Source organism: Trachymyrmex septentrionalis, unplaced genomic scaffold (assembly GCF_001594115.1).
Source record: "Trachymyrmex septentrionalis isolate Tsep2-gDNA-1 unplaced genomic scaffold, Tsep1.0 scaffold575, whole genome shotgun sequence".
Taxonomy (NCBI): Eukaryota; Metazoa; Arthropoda; class Insecta; order Hymenoptera; family Formicidae; genus Trachymyrmex; species Trachymyrmex septentrionalis.
In genome coordinates this window covers 1,111-21,120 of record NW_017305751.1, presented here as the reverse complement: position 1 = coordinate 21,120, position 20,010 = coordinate 1,111, and the positions used below count along the sequence as shown (strand labels likewise).

The 20,010-nt window shown below is 30.4% G+C and overlaps 1 protein-coding gene across 1 annotated transcript; it reads left to right on the top strand.

Moving 5' to 3' along the window:
* The first annotated feature begins 229 nt into the window (after nucleotides 1–229).
* LOC108752168 (fatty acid synthase-like) lies at nucleotides 230–15,703 on the top strand. Its single transcript, XM_018492838.1, has 17 exons — nucleotides 230–461; nucleotides 757–1,175; nucleotides 1,436–1,729; nucleotides 1,823–2,027; nucleotides 2,111–2,271; nucleotides 7,411–7,728; nucleotides 7,854–8,353; nucleotides 9,939–10,240; nucleotides 10,464–10,883; nucleotides 10,982–12,000; nucleotides 12,176–12,420; nucleotides 12,493–13,186; nucleotides 13,290–14,115; nucleotides 14,235–14,707; nucleotides 14,807–15,061; nucleotides 15,208–15,459; nucleotides 15,545–15,703. Exons 1-17 carry the CDS (start codon nucleotides 269–271, stop codon nucleotides 15,653–15,655), a joined length of 6,687 nt encoding a protein of 2,228 aa, XP_018348340.1. The 5' UTR covers nucleotides 230–268; the 3' UTR covers nucleotides 15,656–15,703.
* Nucleotides 15,704–20,010: the final 4,307 nt, after the last annotated feature.

Sequence of the window (20,010 nt, the reverse complement as noted above, 5' to 3'; positions counted from 1 at the left end):
TTTGCATATTATAGAATTTCAATTTATTATATCTCTTAAATCAATGCTGTCCCGCATTTAATTCTTGTAGAGAATCACTCAGGACACTCTCCCCTACAACATAGATATCTAAAAGACATTGAAATCAGTGAGATGTCACCTAAAATAAATATTCACCAAAGAAATGATTGAATCTACTGAATCTATTATTTATGTAAGGAAATGGCAATGACAAATGTTTTGTAATTAGTTAAGCAGAGAATGCATTTTTGGATGCCAAAAATATGCAATGGCAAATGTGATTTCGTATTACTTCGATTTGAAAGGGCCATCTTATTCCATCGATACAGCATGCAGTTCTAGCCTTCATGCTATGGCTGTTGGTTACGATTGTATCAAATCAGGAAAATGCGACGACGCAATAATTGGAACAGCAAATTTATGTCTTTTTCCCATAGTAAACCTGCACTTCGCTCGACTTGGTATTATAAATATTTATATTTTGTATTTTTATTATATTAAAATTTGATAGCCGTATAATACAATAGGCATGACATTTATAGAATCACGTAAATCATTCCTTATTTATATAAAATAAATTTTTAAAAATCATTTACAAAAACTATAATGTATAATTTCAATAAAAACATTTTTAACACCACACATTTAAAAACTAAAAAATACTATATTAAAAAATACCATAAAAATGCTCATTTTGATTTAAACATAATCCATTATATAATACACACGTTCAAATATGTTTACTATACTTCTTAGGTATTTTGGCACCCAATGGTTATTGCAGTCCATTAGATATCGCTGCTAATGGTTATACGCGAAGCGAAACAATTGCAGCAGTATATCTTCAAAAAGCGAAAAATGCTAAGAGGATTTATGCCATATGTCCGCATATTAAACTAAATAGCGATGGTTATAAAGAAGAAGGAATAACATATCCTTCATCACAAATGCAATATACCTTACTAAAGGAATTTTACGAAGAATGCAAAATACCAACATCTTGTTTGGATTATATCGAAGCACATGCTACCGGTACCAAAGTTGGTGATCCACAAGAAGTTAATGCTATATATAACAGTTTGTGTAAAAATAGAGAAACTCCATTAATGATCGGTTCCGTGAAATCTAATCTCGGGCATTCCGAGGGTGCAAGTGGTTTTAATCAGATCGCTAAGGTAAAATAAATAATTTCCAGTTTTATCTATTATTATAAAGTTTACTTTTCTTTGATATAATTTGATTATTTGATAAATTAATAATTTTTCTATATTACTGTCTTTTTAACAAAATTTGATTTCTTTTTCAATATAGTCTTCTTTTAAAAAGTCTGCACTGATTTTTTTTCTCGAACTGTCCATGTACATAATGTATGATTAATCGACATTTTACAAATTATTTCAAATTGACACTTTAAAACTGTTATTATCACTATTAGGTAATAATAGGATTCGAAACTGGTTTTGTTCCACCAAATATCAATTATACATCGCCAAGAAAAGATATAGATGCCTTATTAAATGGGAGCGTTCGTGTCATCCAAGAACAAATGCCACTCAAAAACGGTTATGTAGCAATTAATAATTACGGTTTTGGAGGATCGAATGCTCATATGTTATTGAAGTGGAATTCCAAACAGAAAATTAATAATGGAGCACCAAATGATGACTTACCTAGACTTGTCATATTATCTGGACGTACTGAAGAATCTGTGAAGTTATTTTTAAATGATGTTAGTTTAGATTTTTTAAAAATATTTCGATATTATTTTTGATAATTAGAAACATTATGTTTAATTTTAATTTTTAAAACTTTATTATTACAGATTGCTAACCATCCAATAGATGTAGAATATATTCGTCTGTTACACGATATTCATGCAGACAATATAAAGGGCCATCCATGGAGAGGGTATATAATACTGAATTCTTGCCAACAAAATTCAATAAAGGAAATTCAAAATTATGAACGCGTCAACAGACCTGTCTGGTTTATATTTTCAGCCTTAGGTTCGCACTGGCCAGGAATGGGTACATACTCGATATTTCATATTTTATTAATAAATCACGTATCACTATTAAATGATATAATTTATAAACTAAAATCTTATTAGGTCGAAATTTATTAAAGTTCCATGTCTTTGCAAAAACGATAAAAAAGTGCAATGATGTTTTAAAGCCGTACGGTATAAGTGTCATAGACATTATAACAAAAATGGAAGAAAATATAAGCGAAAGCAGGTTGAACATTTTTCTTGGAATCGTCGCCATTCAGGTAAACTATCCATTATTTTTCATATGAGGAGCAGACTTTCAAAATGCGTTTCAAAATTTCATTTTTTAATTAGAAGTAGTGTTCAGTGTTGAAGGACTCATATTATAAGTTACTCTGAGATGTTCAGAAAGCATTTTTTTCATCGTTAATTTCCACGTTGAAAAAACATACATACTTCGAAGACTATGTTTTTAACAAGAGACAAATAAAATGCATATGTCTAAAATTTTTAAGCAATTGTTTTGCTATTTTGTTTAATATTTCACATCCTATTGATTAGCATATTATTTTCTGTAAATTGCGTAATTTTCTTGTATGCGTAATTTCTTTCTTCCTCATTTTCTGGAAATAAAAAATTTTGGACAAAAGACATTTTCAAAGTCTGCTCGTCATATATAAAATATTCTTTTACAAATGGAATACTTAACATGGGGTAATGATTTTAACTTACTTACTAAAATTTTTTTACGCATAATATTTTGCGATTATATTTCCTATATAAAATAAGCCGACATGTATTTTCGCAATATTTTTTGGTCAATATTTCCGAAAATACAGAAAATTTTACGTAAAGTTTTCAAACTCGCCGATTAAATGCTTCTTAAAATCGCGATAATTCCATTTCTATTCATCCTACAGAGTGTTCCAAATTAGATTTATTTTTAATATAAAATAATTATTTACATTTACGTATTTATTATTATTATTATTGTTATTATATTATAATTATTATAAACAACACAAATTAAAATATTTAAAGTCATTTTACTGCTCAATCAGCAAAATAAAAATTTTTTTAAAATGCCATTGTATTTCTCGTTAAATTTTCTATAAAAATCGTACTTTTTTAGCATAGTCATTTGATATTATCTGGGTGGAAGAAATTAAGTTCCGTGGCGCGGCGGCGGGCATGTACTTATTAATCTGATACATCACCATCGTACTGCATTCGTATGAAAAACCTAGAGTGCTTTCCAACAAGAGACCATAAACATATAAAATAGACTTTAGCTATGTCCCTATAAACGCTATATTGTTATTTAATATTAAGTAATATTTTAATATTATTTAATATTAAGTAATATTTGAAATATATTCTCTTAGAATATTAAATGTAACATCTCAAAAGTATAATATTTTATTAAAATAATATGATATTAAATAATATCCTCGAAATATTAATGGATGGTTATATGTCCACTTCTGATGATGTGTTATATTATTATTAAAAGTAACATTATTTAAACTATTAAATGTTACTAAAAGTAATATTATTTAAACATTAAAAAGTATTATAATAGAGCATTTACTTTAATTTGTAAAACTGCTACATTTATTTAATATAAGTATACGTTTAAAGACTGAAAATAATTTTGGCGCACAGTTGTAGTACTGGATATGTACTTAAAATCAGGCCGAAACATTTTTTTAGAACGAAGAAGATGCAGCATAGATTAATGAGAACTTTTCGTTACTGGATTGTGAATTCAAATTACTAATTTGCACTAAATTAAAAATAAGTAATATTTCTAAATATTTTAATATGTAAGGGATATATTAAGGATATAATACCCCAATATTATATTATATAAGTGGACATATAATGTATATAGTCCATAAAATACTCTCGTAATATTAAAAATTGTTATATAATATTCTCAAAATATTATAATAACTAATTTTAATTTTGCGCTTATAAAGATATAACGTCAGCCCGAGCAGCGCGGACGTGTTAAGGTTAAGAAGAAAAAATGACACAATTAAAATCGAGATCAGAAACCATTTTTATCCTCATAAATCTCTTAAAGGACTTAATTTGAAATTTAAAAAAATTTTAAACTAGAATATTAATATATCGTTTTAGTTAAAATATAAAAAAAAAAGAAACTATCCCCTTTGCTCGACCTCTCTGGGCAAAGCGAATAGATCACACGTGCAATGCAAATAAAATTTAAAGAATTAGAATCAGTCTTGGCAATCATCATAAAAATAGCTACCAGATCCTCTATATATAGTGCAACCTTCATGGGCTCATTTAGTGCATTAACAACAATGGATCAGTCATAAACAAATCATTATACTGCATTGTGGCAAAAAATAAACAAAAATTATGTAAACAAACACGTATGTTTCGTACACTCGAAAGATCGTCTGTATTCCCAGTATTTTTCATTATAATCATATACCGAGTAATGAGGATAAATCATCCGCGTTGCCCCTATCCGCTTTGCGCGAAGGACCCACCTAACGCAAATTTGGAAAAGTTAGAATAAGTTGAAGCATCAACTAAAAAATTTTAATTTTAAATACACGTTTAAAGACACAGAATTCTTATAAAAAATTATTCACATTGGTTAAAAAATAATTACAGATAATAATTAAACTATGTATAAGAAACGCGTAAAAAGGATCTCATATTTTTGACAAAATCCGTTCAATTAGTTAAAAAAGGCCTTGTATAGAGAAAAGACTCCTATTATGAAATTCAGTTCATTCTGGGTAAATGTTAGAAATCTATGAGCAGAATTTAAAAAAATAATAAGTCATTTTGAAGGAAATTTAATAAACTTTAAGATAATAAAACTCTTAATTCTAGGTGTTAAACACTCAAAAAAACACTCAAATTTTCGGATCGTCAATTGAAGGTTATACGAAATTGAAGGTTAACGCCCAAAGAAAACCATGAAAATAAATAGCTTTATTATATAAAATTACTTAATTATTATAATTCTGTTTTATTGCTAAAATAATATTATTAAGGACTGTCCCGAACAAAATCTTCGCACACAAAAACCACCATATCTTCTGAACCACTTGATCAATTTTTAAAAATAGACCAGTTTTAGAAACGTCATTTAATTACAATTAATATGCTGTATATAACAAAAAAAATTAAAATTAATTTTTATAAAAATTTTTGAGATTTTCCGGAATCCCTCCCATCATGGTTTTTATGGTGTCTTCGCCGACTTTCTTCTAGACGGTGGACCACTTTCTGCTAAACTCTGTCGCGTTTCTGGTCAGCTGCTTCGTCTCCTTCAATTTCTTTTTTACCATAGCCCAATATCTCTCTATTGGCCTGAGTTCCGGGCGATTTGATGGATTCGCTTCCCGGGGCACAAAAACCACATTGTTCGTCTCGTACCACTTCAAGGTCGCCTTGCTGTAGTGACAGGAAGCTAGATCTGGCCAAAAGAATGTAGACACATTGTGCTCACGTAAAAACGGCAATAGTCTCCTTTGTAAACACTCTTTGATGTAAATTTCGGTGTTTATTGTACCAGAAGCTACGAAAAATTTACTCCTTTTCCCGCAAGCACATATTGCTTGCCAAATGAGGAATTTCTTGGGAAATTTCGACTGTTTCTTGGTTCTAAATTCTTCGTCGACATTCCCTCGAGAGCCTGCGACATAAAATTCCTGTCCAGAAAGTTGTGCAAAGTCAGCCAATACATAAGTTTCATCGTCCATAACGCAACAGTCAAATTTTTTGAAAAAATCATCTTGTTAATTTTTGGGCTCGGTTTTTTGCCTCTTGGTTCTTCACAGCATTTCGGTCTGGAACTTTTTGTACTTTGTACGTTTTTAGATTCGCTTGTTTTTTTACTCTTTCAACAAATGTCTTCGAGCAACCTGCTTTTTGGGCCACTTTTCTTGTTGAGAGATTAGGATTCTTCTCAAACAAGGCGACGACTTTCCTCACCCTTTTTGGACTCCGGAAACCTTGTTTTCCTCCAGAAAACCTTCTTTCCGGTTGATTGTCAAGTCCTCATTGAATCTTTTAATAACATTTGAGACCGTTTCTCTACAAACTTTTGCCTCGCAATTTTCTTGTAAGTCCACCCAGGGTGTTCTTGAAAAATTTTAATAATTAATTCACGTGTTTTCAATTCACTTGATATTTTTCGACTGAAATTAACACAACTGCGGAAATAACTGTTTCAGTAGCTCTGTACATTCAATCCAAAGCCTACTAGGTGAAAAAGTTAGAATTTTTCATACTATGGCTATGAGTTTTAAGCATAAAGACGTACGAAGATTTTGTTCGGGACAGTCCTTAATCTGCATTATATTCCAGAACACACGACAACACTATAATAAAAAAAAACGCTTTTTCTCTCCTTTGGGAATTAATTTCCTTATTTTTCTAAGTGTATCGCCCATCCAATGGTGCTGAACCTCCGCAATCGTACGGAAACTGCTGCTTCGATGATTCAAGAATACTGAATATTAATGGATGTATAACTGTGATATATCTCAATCGATGAATTTGTCAAAAAGATATTTTACGTATAGTTAAAATATATTTCTTTTATAAATGAATCTGCGACATCCATATTCAATATTTCAGCATTAATTCTCAATCATCAAAGATCAACATTCAAGTGACTCTTATATTCAATTTTGAAAATGACACTCAAAGATTTAAACCGTTTAAGATTTACACTTGTCTATTGATTCTCGTATACAAGTGTTGAGTGGTAAACCGCAGTTGGGTGTGACATCAAATTTGGCGTACAGTATGGTGTATACATCAAACTATTCATCGGATTTTATGGTCACACCCAACCGATACCCAACATTAATGATCAACACTCAAATGACACTCAATATTCAGTGTCCAAAGTAATACCGAATATTCATGATCATACTTAACCGATACTCAATAATAATGCTGAAAAACTCTTAACACCTGAAAATGAAAGTTTTTTTGTAAGGGTGAAAGTTAATTCAAATTCATTTTTTTTTAATTAAAGAAATATAAAAATAAATCTATAAAGGAATATAAAGCCACTGAGAGCCGACAAAGTTGTACGTGTGTAGTAAAAAATAATGTATACATATGTCAATCACCAATTACAAATGTTAAAACCAATAGATAGCGTTTATTAGTTTAGCAGAGACATCACTATCTCATATTAGGCGTCTATCTTATAATAGGAGGGTATCCTCTGTATAAGTATCAATAATATTATACATATTTGTAAATAGAACACACTTTTTAATGTTGTTATTTTCCATAAGAACTAAAATAAAATCAAATGTTTTATTACATTGTATTATACATATATTATAACAATAATAAGAATATTATAGTATATAGTGTTTACCTATAAAATTATTTGTACACATTTGTAGATTGGCTTAGTAGATCTCTTAACATCTTTAGGAATTACTCCTGATTACATGATTAGTCACTCTGCCGGTGAACTTGGTTGTGCATACGCAGATAAGTGTCTCACTATTGAACAAACTATTTTATCAGCATATTTTATTGGTTTGGCATGTGCCGAAGAAAAAATAATTCATAGCTCAATGGCGGTTGTCAATACCAATTACGAGCATCTTAAAAATATATGTCCGACGAATATTGAAATAATATGCTACAATAGCGAGAACAGCAACGTCGTATGTGGACCAAAGGAATCTATAGAAGAATTTATGAAAAAATTGCAGGTAGAATTAAAATAGCTCACATGTAAATTAGAGGATAAAAAAAATATTTAAGTTTTTAAAACATTGAAAAGTTAATTTTATCATAATTTACTGCAGTTGCATGTGTTACATTTTTTAATAATCAGGTCAACAATATTTACGTGAAGAAGATCAACTGCAACATACCGTTTCACAGTTCTTATATCGCATCCGCGGAAAGTCAGCTTTTGCTTAGTCTGAACAAAATAATACCGTGTCCAAAAAAACGAAGTTCAAAGTGGATCAGCACTTCTATACCTCGCACCGAATGGTTTACTTCAGCATCAAAGTTATCGTCAGCGGACTATCACACACAAAGTATATTAAACACAGTCCTCTTTCCACAAACAACGGAACTAATTCCAAGTAATGCTGTGGTCATCGAAATCGCACCGGATGATGTTTTACAACACGTTTTAACAGACTCTTTATATCCAAATGTGACAAACCTTGTATTAACACGACGAACCGAAAAAAATATTAATATAATTCTACAAGGAATTGGGAAGCTCTATAACTGCGGTTTACAACCACAAGTTGCCAATTTATACCCACCAGTAGAATTTCCAGTTGGCCGAGGAACTCCTATGATTTCTCCATCAATCAGGTAAATATCATTATAATTGTAATTTTGATGACGTCTGAATAAGAAAACAATATAAAAACGTACGAGACTAATACAAGAAATTGCAGAATAAATGTTTTAAGAAAACGCAAAGAAAAACCGCGGAGTTACTCTCACTTGCCTGTTCGAAGGTTAAATAATTTATTGTTGATTTGCCCGAAAATCCTAGTTTATTTTCGTTTTTTATGTAAAAAAGTGTGAATATATATATATAATTGACAAGAAAAAAAGAAAATATTTTTTTTAATCGACCTATCACGTCAGTTTAAAAGCTTTCATTTCATGACAACAGAACATCCCTAAATTTTTATCAAAAAATATTAAGATTTAGAGATCGCTAGTAAACGATTCTTAAATCAAAGTTATAATTTTCCTTAATATATAATATGTTTGATTTTATGCAAAAATGGCTTAAACAGGATTTTAAATGTGGTACTGTATATTTTTTTGGTCACAGAGCACGATGCAAATAATTCATTTAGCTCTACGATATATACTTAAGGAACACAGTCCGATTAATGTGAAAAACCAAATTTCAAAGTCAATTTTAGCAAGATTCCAAGCGTTCAAATGGGTATTCTCCCGAAATTGTAGATCTGTTCACCCAGAACAAGATCCAGTTAAAATTTTTTCAGGACCTCTTACTGGGCCATTAAAAGCCATTTAACACAATGTAACTAAAAAAAATGTAATTTCATTAATTGATAATTAATAACACACATTCTATATATTTGTACATATACACACATATACACAGGGTGTTTGAAAATTTGTGATAAGTCTTTCGCACAGGGACAGAATGAACTAAACTAAGAAGAAAAGTCATCAATCATTTTACAATTGTCACAATTGCTGGCGATGGTCTGTCTGGCAAATTTGACTGTTTTCTTAAGTTAATAACTCATTAACCATTGCGACAATTATAAAATGATAGAAAACTCTTCTTCTCAGTTTAGTCCATTCTGCCCATGTGCGAAAGATTTATCACTGATTTCCAAACACCCTATATGTGTGCTTGCGCGCGCGCGCGTGTGTGTCTGTACAAATATATAGAATGTGTGTTATTATTATAAAAAAAATAACAACAAATGAAGGGCGAAATAAGAGTCAGCGCATTCCTTTAAAAAGACATATAATTAAAGGCATAAATTAAAAGTACAGAAAAGATAAAAAAAGGAAGAAAAGATGTATACTAAGAAATAATACCGGTGAAAAATAAACATATAACATTACAAGTTTCGGCTACCGGATTGAGCCCTCTTCAGATGTAAAAAATAATAGAAACAGAATTAAAAAATAATTATCGCAAAAGTTCACAGATTAAGAATATACGCAGTTTGGTTGAGTCTCGATGTAGAACTCGACATTATTCGTACGATTGTACAGTCAAAAATGAACTGCCTCGTAGCAAAGTTCAACAAACATATGTAAAAGATCAAAACTAATGTGTCCAGACAAGTACAACAAATGCCAGTAAAAAAGCTTTTTATTATTTCTTAGTATACATCTTTTCTTCTTTTTTTTTATTTTTTTTATACTTTTCTGTACGTGAATTATAATATATCAGATGGGATCATTCCGAAAATTGGCATATATCGAAAGAAGAACAAGGGTTTATGAAATCGAGAGGAAGATACGTCAACATTTTACTCGACGATGAGGATTATGAATATATGAGCGGTCATATAATTGATGGGAAAAATTTGCTACCTGCGACAGGTTATTTGGGACTCATTTGGAAAACAATTGGCTTGATAAAAGGGTTAATGTACACAACAATACCGATAGTTTTCCGAGATGTAAAATTTATCCGTGCTATTTATTTGTCGAAAAATGATACTGTGGAACTATATATTGCAATACAAACAGGTATTTAGATCAGTTATATTTTAAATGGATTTTCCTTGAAATTTCCATAGCAGTATTTGCAGGTTCATTGTACCTTAAATTATTGTTTAAACATTTATTATAATATTCTTTATGAGGAAGTTGAAAAAATAATCTGAGTCCGATGAATTAGCGAATACAGATTACGGTCAATGTAGTACGATGACAAAAATAAAGTATAATCAAATATAAACAAATATTACAGATGGAAAGTTTGAAATAACGGAAGGAGATAGCGTTGTTGTCACAGGTACAGTGTATGAGACATTGAATCCAGAACAAGAAATGATTCCGACAGATCTATTACCAAAGACTAGTGATGTTGATGAAGATATGACTGCACGAGATATCTACAAAGAGTTGAAATTGCGTGGATACCAGTACAGGGGTTTATTTCGTGGATTAAGGAGTATCTCTGTTTCGGGAACCCAAGGACATATCGCTTGGAAAAGTAATTGGGAAACATTTATGGACACGATGTTACAAACGCTAATTATCGGATATGACACCAGGGATTTGTATGTTCCAACGAGTATACAAAAAATTGTCATCAATCCAGTGCTTCATGCTTCGAAGCTGCGGGAAAGCACAGATAATACAAAACTTACAACAGATATGGAAAATCGTAATTGTCTTTTATTATTAATAGTTCATCGTTCAATTAATAAATAATATGTAAAAGATCTCCATAATATGAGGCGTATAATTTTACTTGTCTTACAGTATTACAGGTACAAGTGTACAAAGAGATAGACACGATAAAAGCTGGTGGTGTAGAGATTCGAGGTCTGAAAGCTACTCAAATCTCTCGTCGGCAATTAGCTCAAGATGCTGTTATTGAGAAACATACGTTTGTAGCTCACTGTGATCGCGCTAATATTTCCTTGAACGAAGCAATTCGGTTATCTGCTCAACTCGTACTGGAAGATCATCAAATTATAAAAGTGCAAGCCGCTGAACTAGTAGAAGATGTCGATGATGTTGAATTAGAATATCTTTCATCTTCGTTGCTACTCGAAGCATTTCGTGATATACCACTGATACAAGTGAATGTCACTCTATTAACATCATCAAATCGTTTCAAGCCAGAAGACTTACCGCAAAACTTCTCAATCAAAAATTTTGAAAAATCATCTTTAGATGACAAAACTTTAATTATTGCTGGATTCAATCTTTTGACCAAACAACATACATCGTTACAGCGACTGTTGCCATTTTTAGGAAAGGGTGGTTATCTGTTGACGCGTGAGAAGTGCGACTTAACTGATTATAAAAAACATTTGGAGCAGTACGAATTAAACGTTATACTCGAAAAACGTACTGATAAAGAACTAATTGTGCTTCTAAAAAAAAAAGTATCGATAAGAGAAAGGACTGTTGTTTACATAAGTAATGATAACTTTAATTGGCTGGAGAATCTAAAGTCGCTTTTGAGCGATGAGAACAAGCTTAACAAAAATAGTAGAATTATAATTGTGGGAGAGAAAAATTTTGAGTGCGGTTTATTGGGTTTTATTAACTGCTTGAGAAAAGAGCCATGTGGCGAATTTGTTAGGGGTGTGCTCCTTCAAGATGAACAGGCACCTAAATTCTCTCTTCAAGACCCCTTCTATCAAGAACAATTACAGAAAGATATGACCATTAATGTGTTGCGATCTAATAAAACTTGGGGATCGTACAGACATTTAAAATTGCCGCGACCCGAAGCCATATCTGTACCTACCGCTCATGTCTGTCAAAGGGTAAATACAAACTTTTTTTAAGTATTGTTCATTATCGTTATAATATTATCTCTTGTTTGTCTTTTAAATGCAAAATTCTACTTGGCAAATGGAAGATCGAATGCTGTCACGAAGCCTTTTAAAATTCTATTCTATATACGTCGTATCATAATACCAAAATTTTATTTCTTCACAGATTCGAGGAAATTTAAGTACATTCTATTGGGTAGAAAATAATTTATCTGTTGTGTCTTGTCGTGAGGATTTAGTGCACGTTGTCTACTCATCTTTGAATTTTAAAGATATAATGCTCGCCACTGGTAAATTGACAATTCCAAATACGAGTTTAAAAGGACGATTGTTTCAGTATGTTCCTCTTGGAATGGAATTCGTGGGTTTCGATGCTAACGGACAACGTATAATGGGAATTCGTGACACTGAGTAAGTAATGCTACAAGAAATTATTGTGCTGTGTAATAAGAACGGACACTAAATAAAAGTTACACTTTCTAGTTGCATAGCAAACGTCGTTACGAAGGATAAAAATCTTTGTTGGAAGATACCCGACGTGTGGACATTTGAAGAAGCGGCATCAGTCCCGTGTGTTTACAGCACGGTTTATTTATCCTTATACATTTATGGAAAAATGAAAAAGGGCGATAAAATACTTATACATTCTGGTACTGGAGGTATTGGACAAGCAGCTATTCATCTCGCTCTTAAAGAAGGATGCGAGGTGTTTACTACCGTCGGCACAAGTGACAAACGGAGCTTTCTTAAGAAAATGTTTCCGATCATTCCGGATGATCATATTGGAAATTCTCGAGATACAAGTTTTGAACACATGGTTATACGCCAAACGAAAGGGCGCGGCGTCGATATTGTGCTAAATTCATTGGCGGAAGAAAAGTTAATCGCGTCTGTTCGATGTTTAGCTCAAAACGGTCGATTCTTAGAGATTGGAAAATTTGATCTTGTATCTAATAATTCCCTGAATATGTCCGAGTTTAATAAAGGAATTAGCTTTCATGGAATTCTACTGGATAATATGTTCACTGGTGATCACAAATATAAATTCCTATTGTTCAAAATGGTAGCCGATGGTTTAAAAAATGGAACAATCAAACCAATTCAAGCAAAAATTTTTCCAAAAACTGATATTGAAGAAGCTTTCAGGTTTATGGCCAGCGGGAAACACACGGGAAAGGTATGCGTGAATAACAACAGAAGAGTTTATTCGCAAATTAAAGCCTTATATAATCTTATTGACATGCATAACGTGCATTTTTGAAATATGATTATTTTTATAGATAATTATAAATATTCATGAGAAGGATGAACCTTTAGATAAGCACATTCTTGCGTATCGTCGCTATTATTGTCTCAAAGATAGGAGTTACATTATACTAGGAGGCCTGGGCGGATTTGGTTTAGAATTAACAGACTGGCTTATATTTCGTGGTGCCAGAAACATTGTTCTGATTTCAAGAAATGGAATAAAAAACGGTTACCAACGTATGAAAGTTCGATTGTGGAAATCGTATGGCGTAAATGTTCTGATCATCAAGAATATCGATGTTGCTGACCTCAAAGATTGCGAATATCTTTTAAGGACTGTAGAAAAAGAAGCTCCGGTGGACGCTATATTCAATCTGGGTGTGGTACTGAGGGATGGCGTCCTCAAAAATCAATCCGCACAAACATTTTCAGAGTCCTTCCAATCGAAGGCTCGTGCAACGCAAATGCTGGACAAACTTTCTAGGAAAATCTGTCTTAACCTTCGACATTTTGTGGTGTTCTCTTCCGTTTCCTGCGGCAGAGGAAACGCTGGCCAGACGAATTATGGCATGGCCAATTCCATTATGGAGAGAATTTGCGAGAAGAGAGTGGAGGAAGGATTACCAGGGTTAGCGATTCAATGGGGAGCTGTGGGTGACGTGGGTCTTGTCGCTGATATGCAGGAGGAGGATAAGGAATTAATCATTGGTGGTACTTTGCAGCAAAAGATTTCCTGCTGTCTCGATGAGCTCGATAAGTTTTTACTTCAAAATCGGCCGATTGTGAGCAGCATGGTCGTAGCTGAAAAAAAAATTGGATGTCAAGGAAATCTGGTAGAAACAGTTGCTAATATTTTAAGTAGGTGCTCCTATGGGAACTTATTCTTTTGCAAATATTTATCATATTTGTTTGCTAGTCTAATTTACGAAAAAAGCGTTATAGTATTGATTAGAATAATTTTATATTCTATATTGTAGACATAAGTGACATAAAAGTTGTAAGTCCAAATTCATCTCTTGCCGAACTTGGAATGGACTCCATGATGGCTGTAGAAATCAAGCAAACTCTGGAACGAGAATTTGATATATTTGTCACAGCACAAGAGATACGAAATCTTACTTTCGCAAAACTCATTAAGATGTCTATTACAAGCATCGGTGACAATGATGTGGATGATGATAAGAAATTTGACATAGAGAAGTCAGACGGTTTAAAACTTTTAGTTGGTATTACATTAAAAAATGAAGACTTTGTTTCCCCAACAGATTTTTCAACTAACAGACAGAACACTACGACTGAAGTATTTCTTATACCGGGTATTGACGGATGTGGTCCTGTATTTAAAACCATAATACCATGTATTAAATATTCAACATCAGTTTTGCATTATACGACAAATAACATCAATTCTACAAATATGATATTGGAAACGACTAATCAACTCACAAACGTATGCAATAATCACATTACTAATTTCATTTTATGTTGATAAAAAATTGTTTTCATTGTTTTAATAGATATAAATTTCATACTTTTTATATTTTTACAGCATATACTTTCAATACTAACAAATGGAAAAGATTTTGTAATGGTAGGGTATTCCTTCGGATCTCTTATCGCAATTGAAGTAACAAGGAGATTGGAAGCTATGAATTTTAAAGGTCGACTTGTTCTCATCGACGGTGCTCCTGACCTTTTGCGAACAATAATAAAATCTTTTGAATCTGAGTTTGATGATACAAATTTTCAGATTGATGTATTAACTAATATTATGGAAATCTATTCACCAGGAAGTTCTGAAAAGGTAATGCAATCTTTGTTTCGAGACTCACATTAAAACTAGTTTATAGTATATTATTTACATTTCGGTATTTTTATGTGGATCATTATCAATTTCTTCGTTTTGTCTTATGATCTTGTACATAAAAATAGAAATTTATATTTTCGTAGATTTCAATGGAATTGAAAAAATGTGAGAGCTTTAATGAAAGAATTAATATTTTCGCTGAACAGTTCGCAATTATATATACATATCTCTCACCTGCAAATTTAAAGACGCTTGGTATAACGATTTACAAACACTTTTCCGCTCTTCGAGAATATGATTCTTCTACTTTGCCTCCTATTAAGTCTCCCATAACATTGCTAAAATGTATATCTTCGTTTAATATGCCGATCGGAGAGAATTATGGATTGAACAAGGTATTCTAAATAATTTATTATAGTTTGTACTGAATAAATCAAATTTAACGAAAGTTTTTCTTAATGATTTATATAATTATTTAAGGTAACTCAAGGTGTAGTGAAAGTACATTGTATTGAAGGTAATCATGTGACAATCATGAAAAATGAAAAAGTGGCGGCTGCAATTAATGGAGAATTACCATTTACAATTTGATTTAATTTTTAAGTCATTTTAGTCAATATTTGATAAACAGATTGCAATTAGCGCAAAAAATGTTACACATATCTATTATCAGCTCAAATTATAATATAATATAATATAAATTTATGTATATTATATATATAATATACATAATATAATATATAATATTTATATATATAATATATATTATAATATTTATATATATAATATAATATAAATTTATTTATATTATAATTTGAGCTGATAATAGATATTTGTAACATTTTTTGCGCTAATTACAATCTGTTTATCAAATATTGATTTATTTATAATAAAAAAAGTGAAAGTTGATTATTATAGACCAGCTAATATAAATTCAAATTCATATTTGTAATATTTAGTATACTTCAGGTGTCTACGCAAATTTTGATAAGCTGTATATATCAACGCTGTACTAGTTATTTAATGAATTCATTAAATCGCATGTAGATTAAGCTTTTAAACTGCACTCAAATATTACATGTTCATCACCTATTTTTATTATTCATTTTATGTTGAAGGAATCTGTCCAAAAAACTGATAATAAACGTTTTTGTTTATGGTAAATAAAATACGTTTATGAGGTTTTTTTAGTTTATTATTTCTATGTTGGATTGGTCTCTAAAACGTTTCTTATTATTAATAATTTTTTTGGTATTTATGAAATTTAAATGAAGGGCAGGATTATTAGTATTGCACTAATTATTTACTGTATTTATTGAATCACATGCAGACTACTAGACTTGCGTTCCGAAACGGCATTTACGTACCACGTATCATCACCTATTTTTATTATTTACTTTATATTAAAAAAGAAAGCTAAAAATGGTACTATTAACAGTTCTCTAATTGTAAGAAAAATGAAAAAATTAATAAACTAACAAACTTTACAAATATAATTTCTTTGTCGTAAACAATGTAAACGTTTATTATCAATTCTTTTACAAATAGCTTCCTTATAACTAAATATTATATAATAAGCAACAACGTTACAAAGGAATTTTTTTATGTTATTTGAAAATTCTGCCCTTCATTTAAATTTGATAAATACCAAAAAAATTACTAATAATAAGAAACGTTTTAGAGACCGATCCAACATAGAAACAATAAACTAAAAAAACCTCATAAACGTAATTTATTTACCATAAACAAAAACGTTTATTATCAGTTTTTGGACAGATTCCTTCAACATAAAATGAATAATAAAAATAGGTGATGAACATGTAATATTTGAGTGCAGTTTAGAAGTTTAGTCATAAACATAATTGTACGTCTTATCCAAAGTATAGCAAATTTTAGTGTAGTTTAGAAGTAAAGATAATTTTAAAAATATAAACTTAGTTTATATTAGCTAACCTAATCGTTCAAATTTCACTTTTCTTATTATTATTTAGCTGATAGAAGATGTTTGCAATATTAGAGCAAATAGTTTTTATTGTTGGTATAGCTTTTATTGGTGATTTATTGTTGATGTAACTAATTATTATATAATAAACAATAATGTTGCAAAGGAATTTTTTAATGTTATTCGAAAATTGTGCCCTCCATGTAAATTTAATAAATAATAAAAAAATTACTGATAATAATAAGAAACATTTTAGAGACCGATCTAATATAGAAATAATTTCCTAACGTCTTAAACAATTCCTCGATTTCGTTTTTTGAATCTCAAACTACTTTTAATGTAGCTTTTGTTTACTGCGTCGGTGTCAAACTCCGGTGCGGCCACATATTCTATTTTTCGTTCCTTCGTGTCGTAGTGATCCGGAATCAGGTAGAGTTTATTGTTGCGTATGTAATTTCGTACAGATTCGATCGATAATTGTGACTGCTCGATTTCATCACAATTATCTTTCTTCATTTGGATACCAAATTTGTTCACAGACATCATCATATATCATATCAATCTCACATAAATGTGAGTACTTAAATAAATATTATAAAGGACATATAAGAGTCAAATAATTATTTAAAAGTGTAAATGTTACATCAATAAAATAAAATTTAATTGAAAGATTAGATAAACATATGTATAGACATTACATGTTTCGGCTTTTTATTAAGCCTTCAGATAATCCTTAACATTTTACATCCATTTTTTCGTCTGTAGTTTACACTTTATTCATGATAAAAAGTTGAATGTTCGATGGATACCTTCCACAGGAAACGAAATTTCCCTCTCAATCGATTTACAGATTGAATGTTTAAATTTTCTAGACATTGCATATGTTACAAAATTGACGTTATTTGTTACATGTGAGAAGGAGAGTCTTTCCAATTTATCTCTTTTTAAATACTCACCGTACACTCGAACAATTCATTGTGATAGTCAAAATTTGTCAAAAATATAAATTGTGGATAACATTTGGTAAAATATATAAAAGTCGTAAATAAATTATGAGTAATAAAACAAGACAAAAAGAGTAAATTAATAATATTCACAGTCCAAAAGTTAAAATTAAAATTGTAAAAAACTACTGTTTTAAATGAGTAATCTGAGATATGTTATCGATATGACTTCTCACTACTTATTGATTTTAAATTTTCGATAGATTAGTGTGACACAAATATAAACAGTGTCAAACTTTGTTTATAATAGATATACATGTATATGCTTTATTGTCGCTCTGTATCGGTCTCTGTATTTGAAAATTAAGGCTATTGTCTTGTTTTTTAATGATTATCATTTCAGAGATCAGTCGTTTATTGTAACATGGTTCTTCGTTTAAAACTTTAATGTCTTTAATATCTCAATCGAAATCGTGTTGTGTGTGCGCGCGCGCGCGTGTGTGCGTGCTTGTGTGTGCATGTGTGTGTGTGTGTGTGTGTGTGTAAATCGAATTTCTGGCTTCATCTACCGTTAATTTAGATTCTCAACTACTAGTTGAATAATTCGTGGCAAGTCGGTCTCTGTATAGCAGTCAAGCAGAATGCATTTCGAGGTACAAAATACCTAAGTGTGTCATTTACATTGTGCAAAATAAAAAATCAAAGCAATTTTTTTATTCACGTTTTTGTGTGAATTTTATCATTTTAAATTGTAAATATTACTATGAGCGCTATAAAATTGTCTTAGTGTTGTAATTTTAATGTTGTAATTATAACTTTTTCACTATATGTAGTGAATAATTAGATGGAGTATAATTTGTAGGGATGCAATATATAAATAAATCGTAAAATTATCGGATACCGGATATTGGATATCCGGACAGAATGTAACATCGGATAATGGATATCTAGTATCCATTCGGATATTCAAGAAAGCGATTTCTTCAAGTTGGATATCCATTTTCCAAACCCGAACGGATTCGGAGAAAGTAGCTTCCAAAAAAAAAAATCTTTAGAGAAAAAGATTGTAATTGTGCAACGATGTATATATATTATCATAAATATGCATACTTGTTTCTAGAACATTTGTATAAAAAAGATAAAAATAAACAATTTAATGATATCAAATTCGGATATATTCCCAGATACTAATGATATCCAGTTATCCGTTAGATAGTAAAAAAGTACCAGATAACATCGGATACCGGATACTTTCCGGACATCGGATGCGTCCCTAATAATTTGCTTTCGTACCACAGGCCGATATACGATAAGCATCGCGTTTACTTTTATATCGAATATTCTAGACTAGAATAAAATTAATGTTTATATGTTTTTGTATTTTTTGTAATATTTTTACATACTTTTGTAATTATATGCTCAAAAATATTTTTTTCATAATTTTGTTACCAAATATATAGGTCAAATAAATCGTTGTGTTTTTTCTTTCTCTAAAATTTCCCCATTTATTTCGCAAAATAAGTACCTTTTTTAGAATATTCAGTGTCAGACTTAGCTTTATTTAAAAAATACTATCTTAGGAGTACAGTCTAAATTTTTAGCAAAAAATATTAAAAATTAAAAAAAATATACAAATATTATTTGTTTAAAAAAGTATGTTTCTTAAATTTTAACTAATTTTTTTTTAGTATATTTACAGTAAAATTTTAATAACTACAATTTTTTTTTTTTAGAAACTTTGAGGTGTATCCAAACAAATTTTCAAAAAGCAAAATATTGAAAACTCTACGAATAATACTTTTTTACGCTGGGATCCAATTAACCCCGTGTGGCATTTAAAGGTTAAAAACAAATTCTCTGTTTTAAAAACAGATTCTCTATAAAAACAAAAATTATATAAAAAATAATTTGTATTTTAAAACAGAGAAAATTTGTGTTTTTAAAACAGAAAATTTTTTTAAATAAAAAATTTGTGTTTATAAAACAGAGTCTGAGAGAATTTGTATAACCCTCAATGTGACAAATTTCCTCACCTGAATATCTGTCAACTTCAATAATTA

Coding starts and splice junctions, on each gene's coding strand:
- LOC108752168 (XM_018492838.1), top strand. CDS start 269: ATGGCAAATGTGATTTCGTATTACTTCGATTTGAAAGGGCCATCTTAT. Junction 462..756: donor CCTGCACTTCGCTCGACTTG/GTATTATAAATA, acceptor TATACTTCTTAG/GTATTTTGGCACCCAATGGT. Junction 12,001..12,175: donor CCGCTCATGTCTGTCAAAGG/GTAAATACAAAC, acceptor ATTTCTTCACAG/ATTCGAGGAAATTTAAGTAC.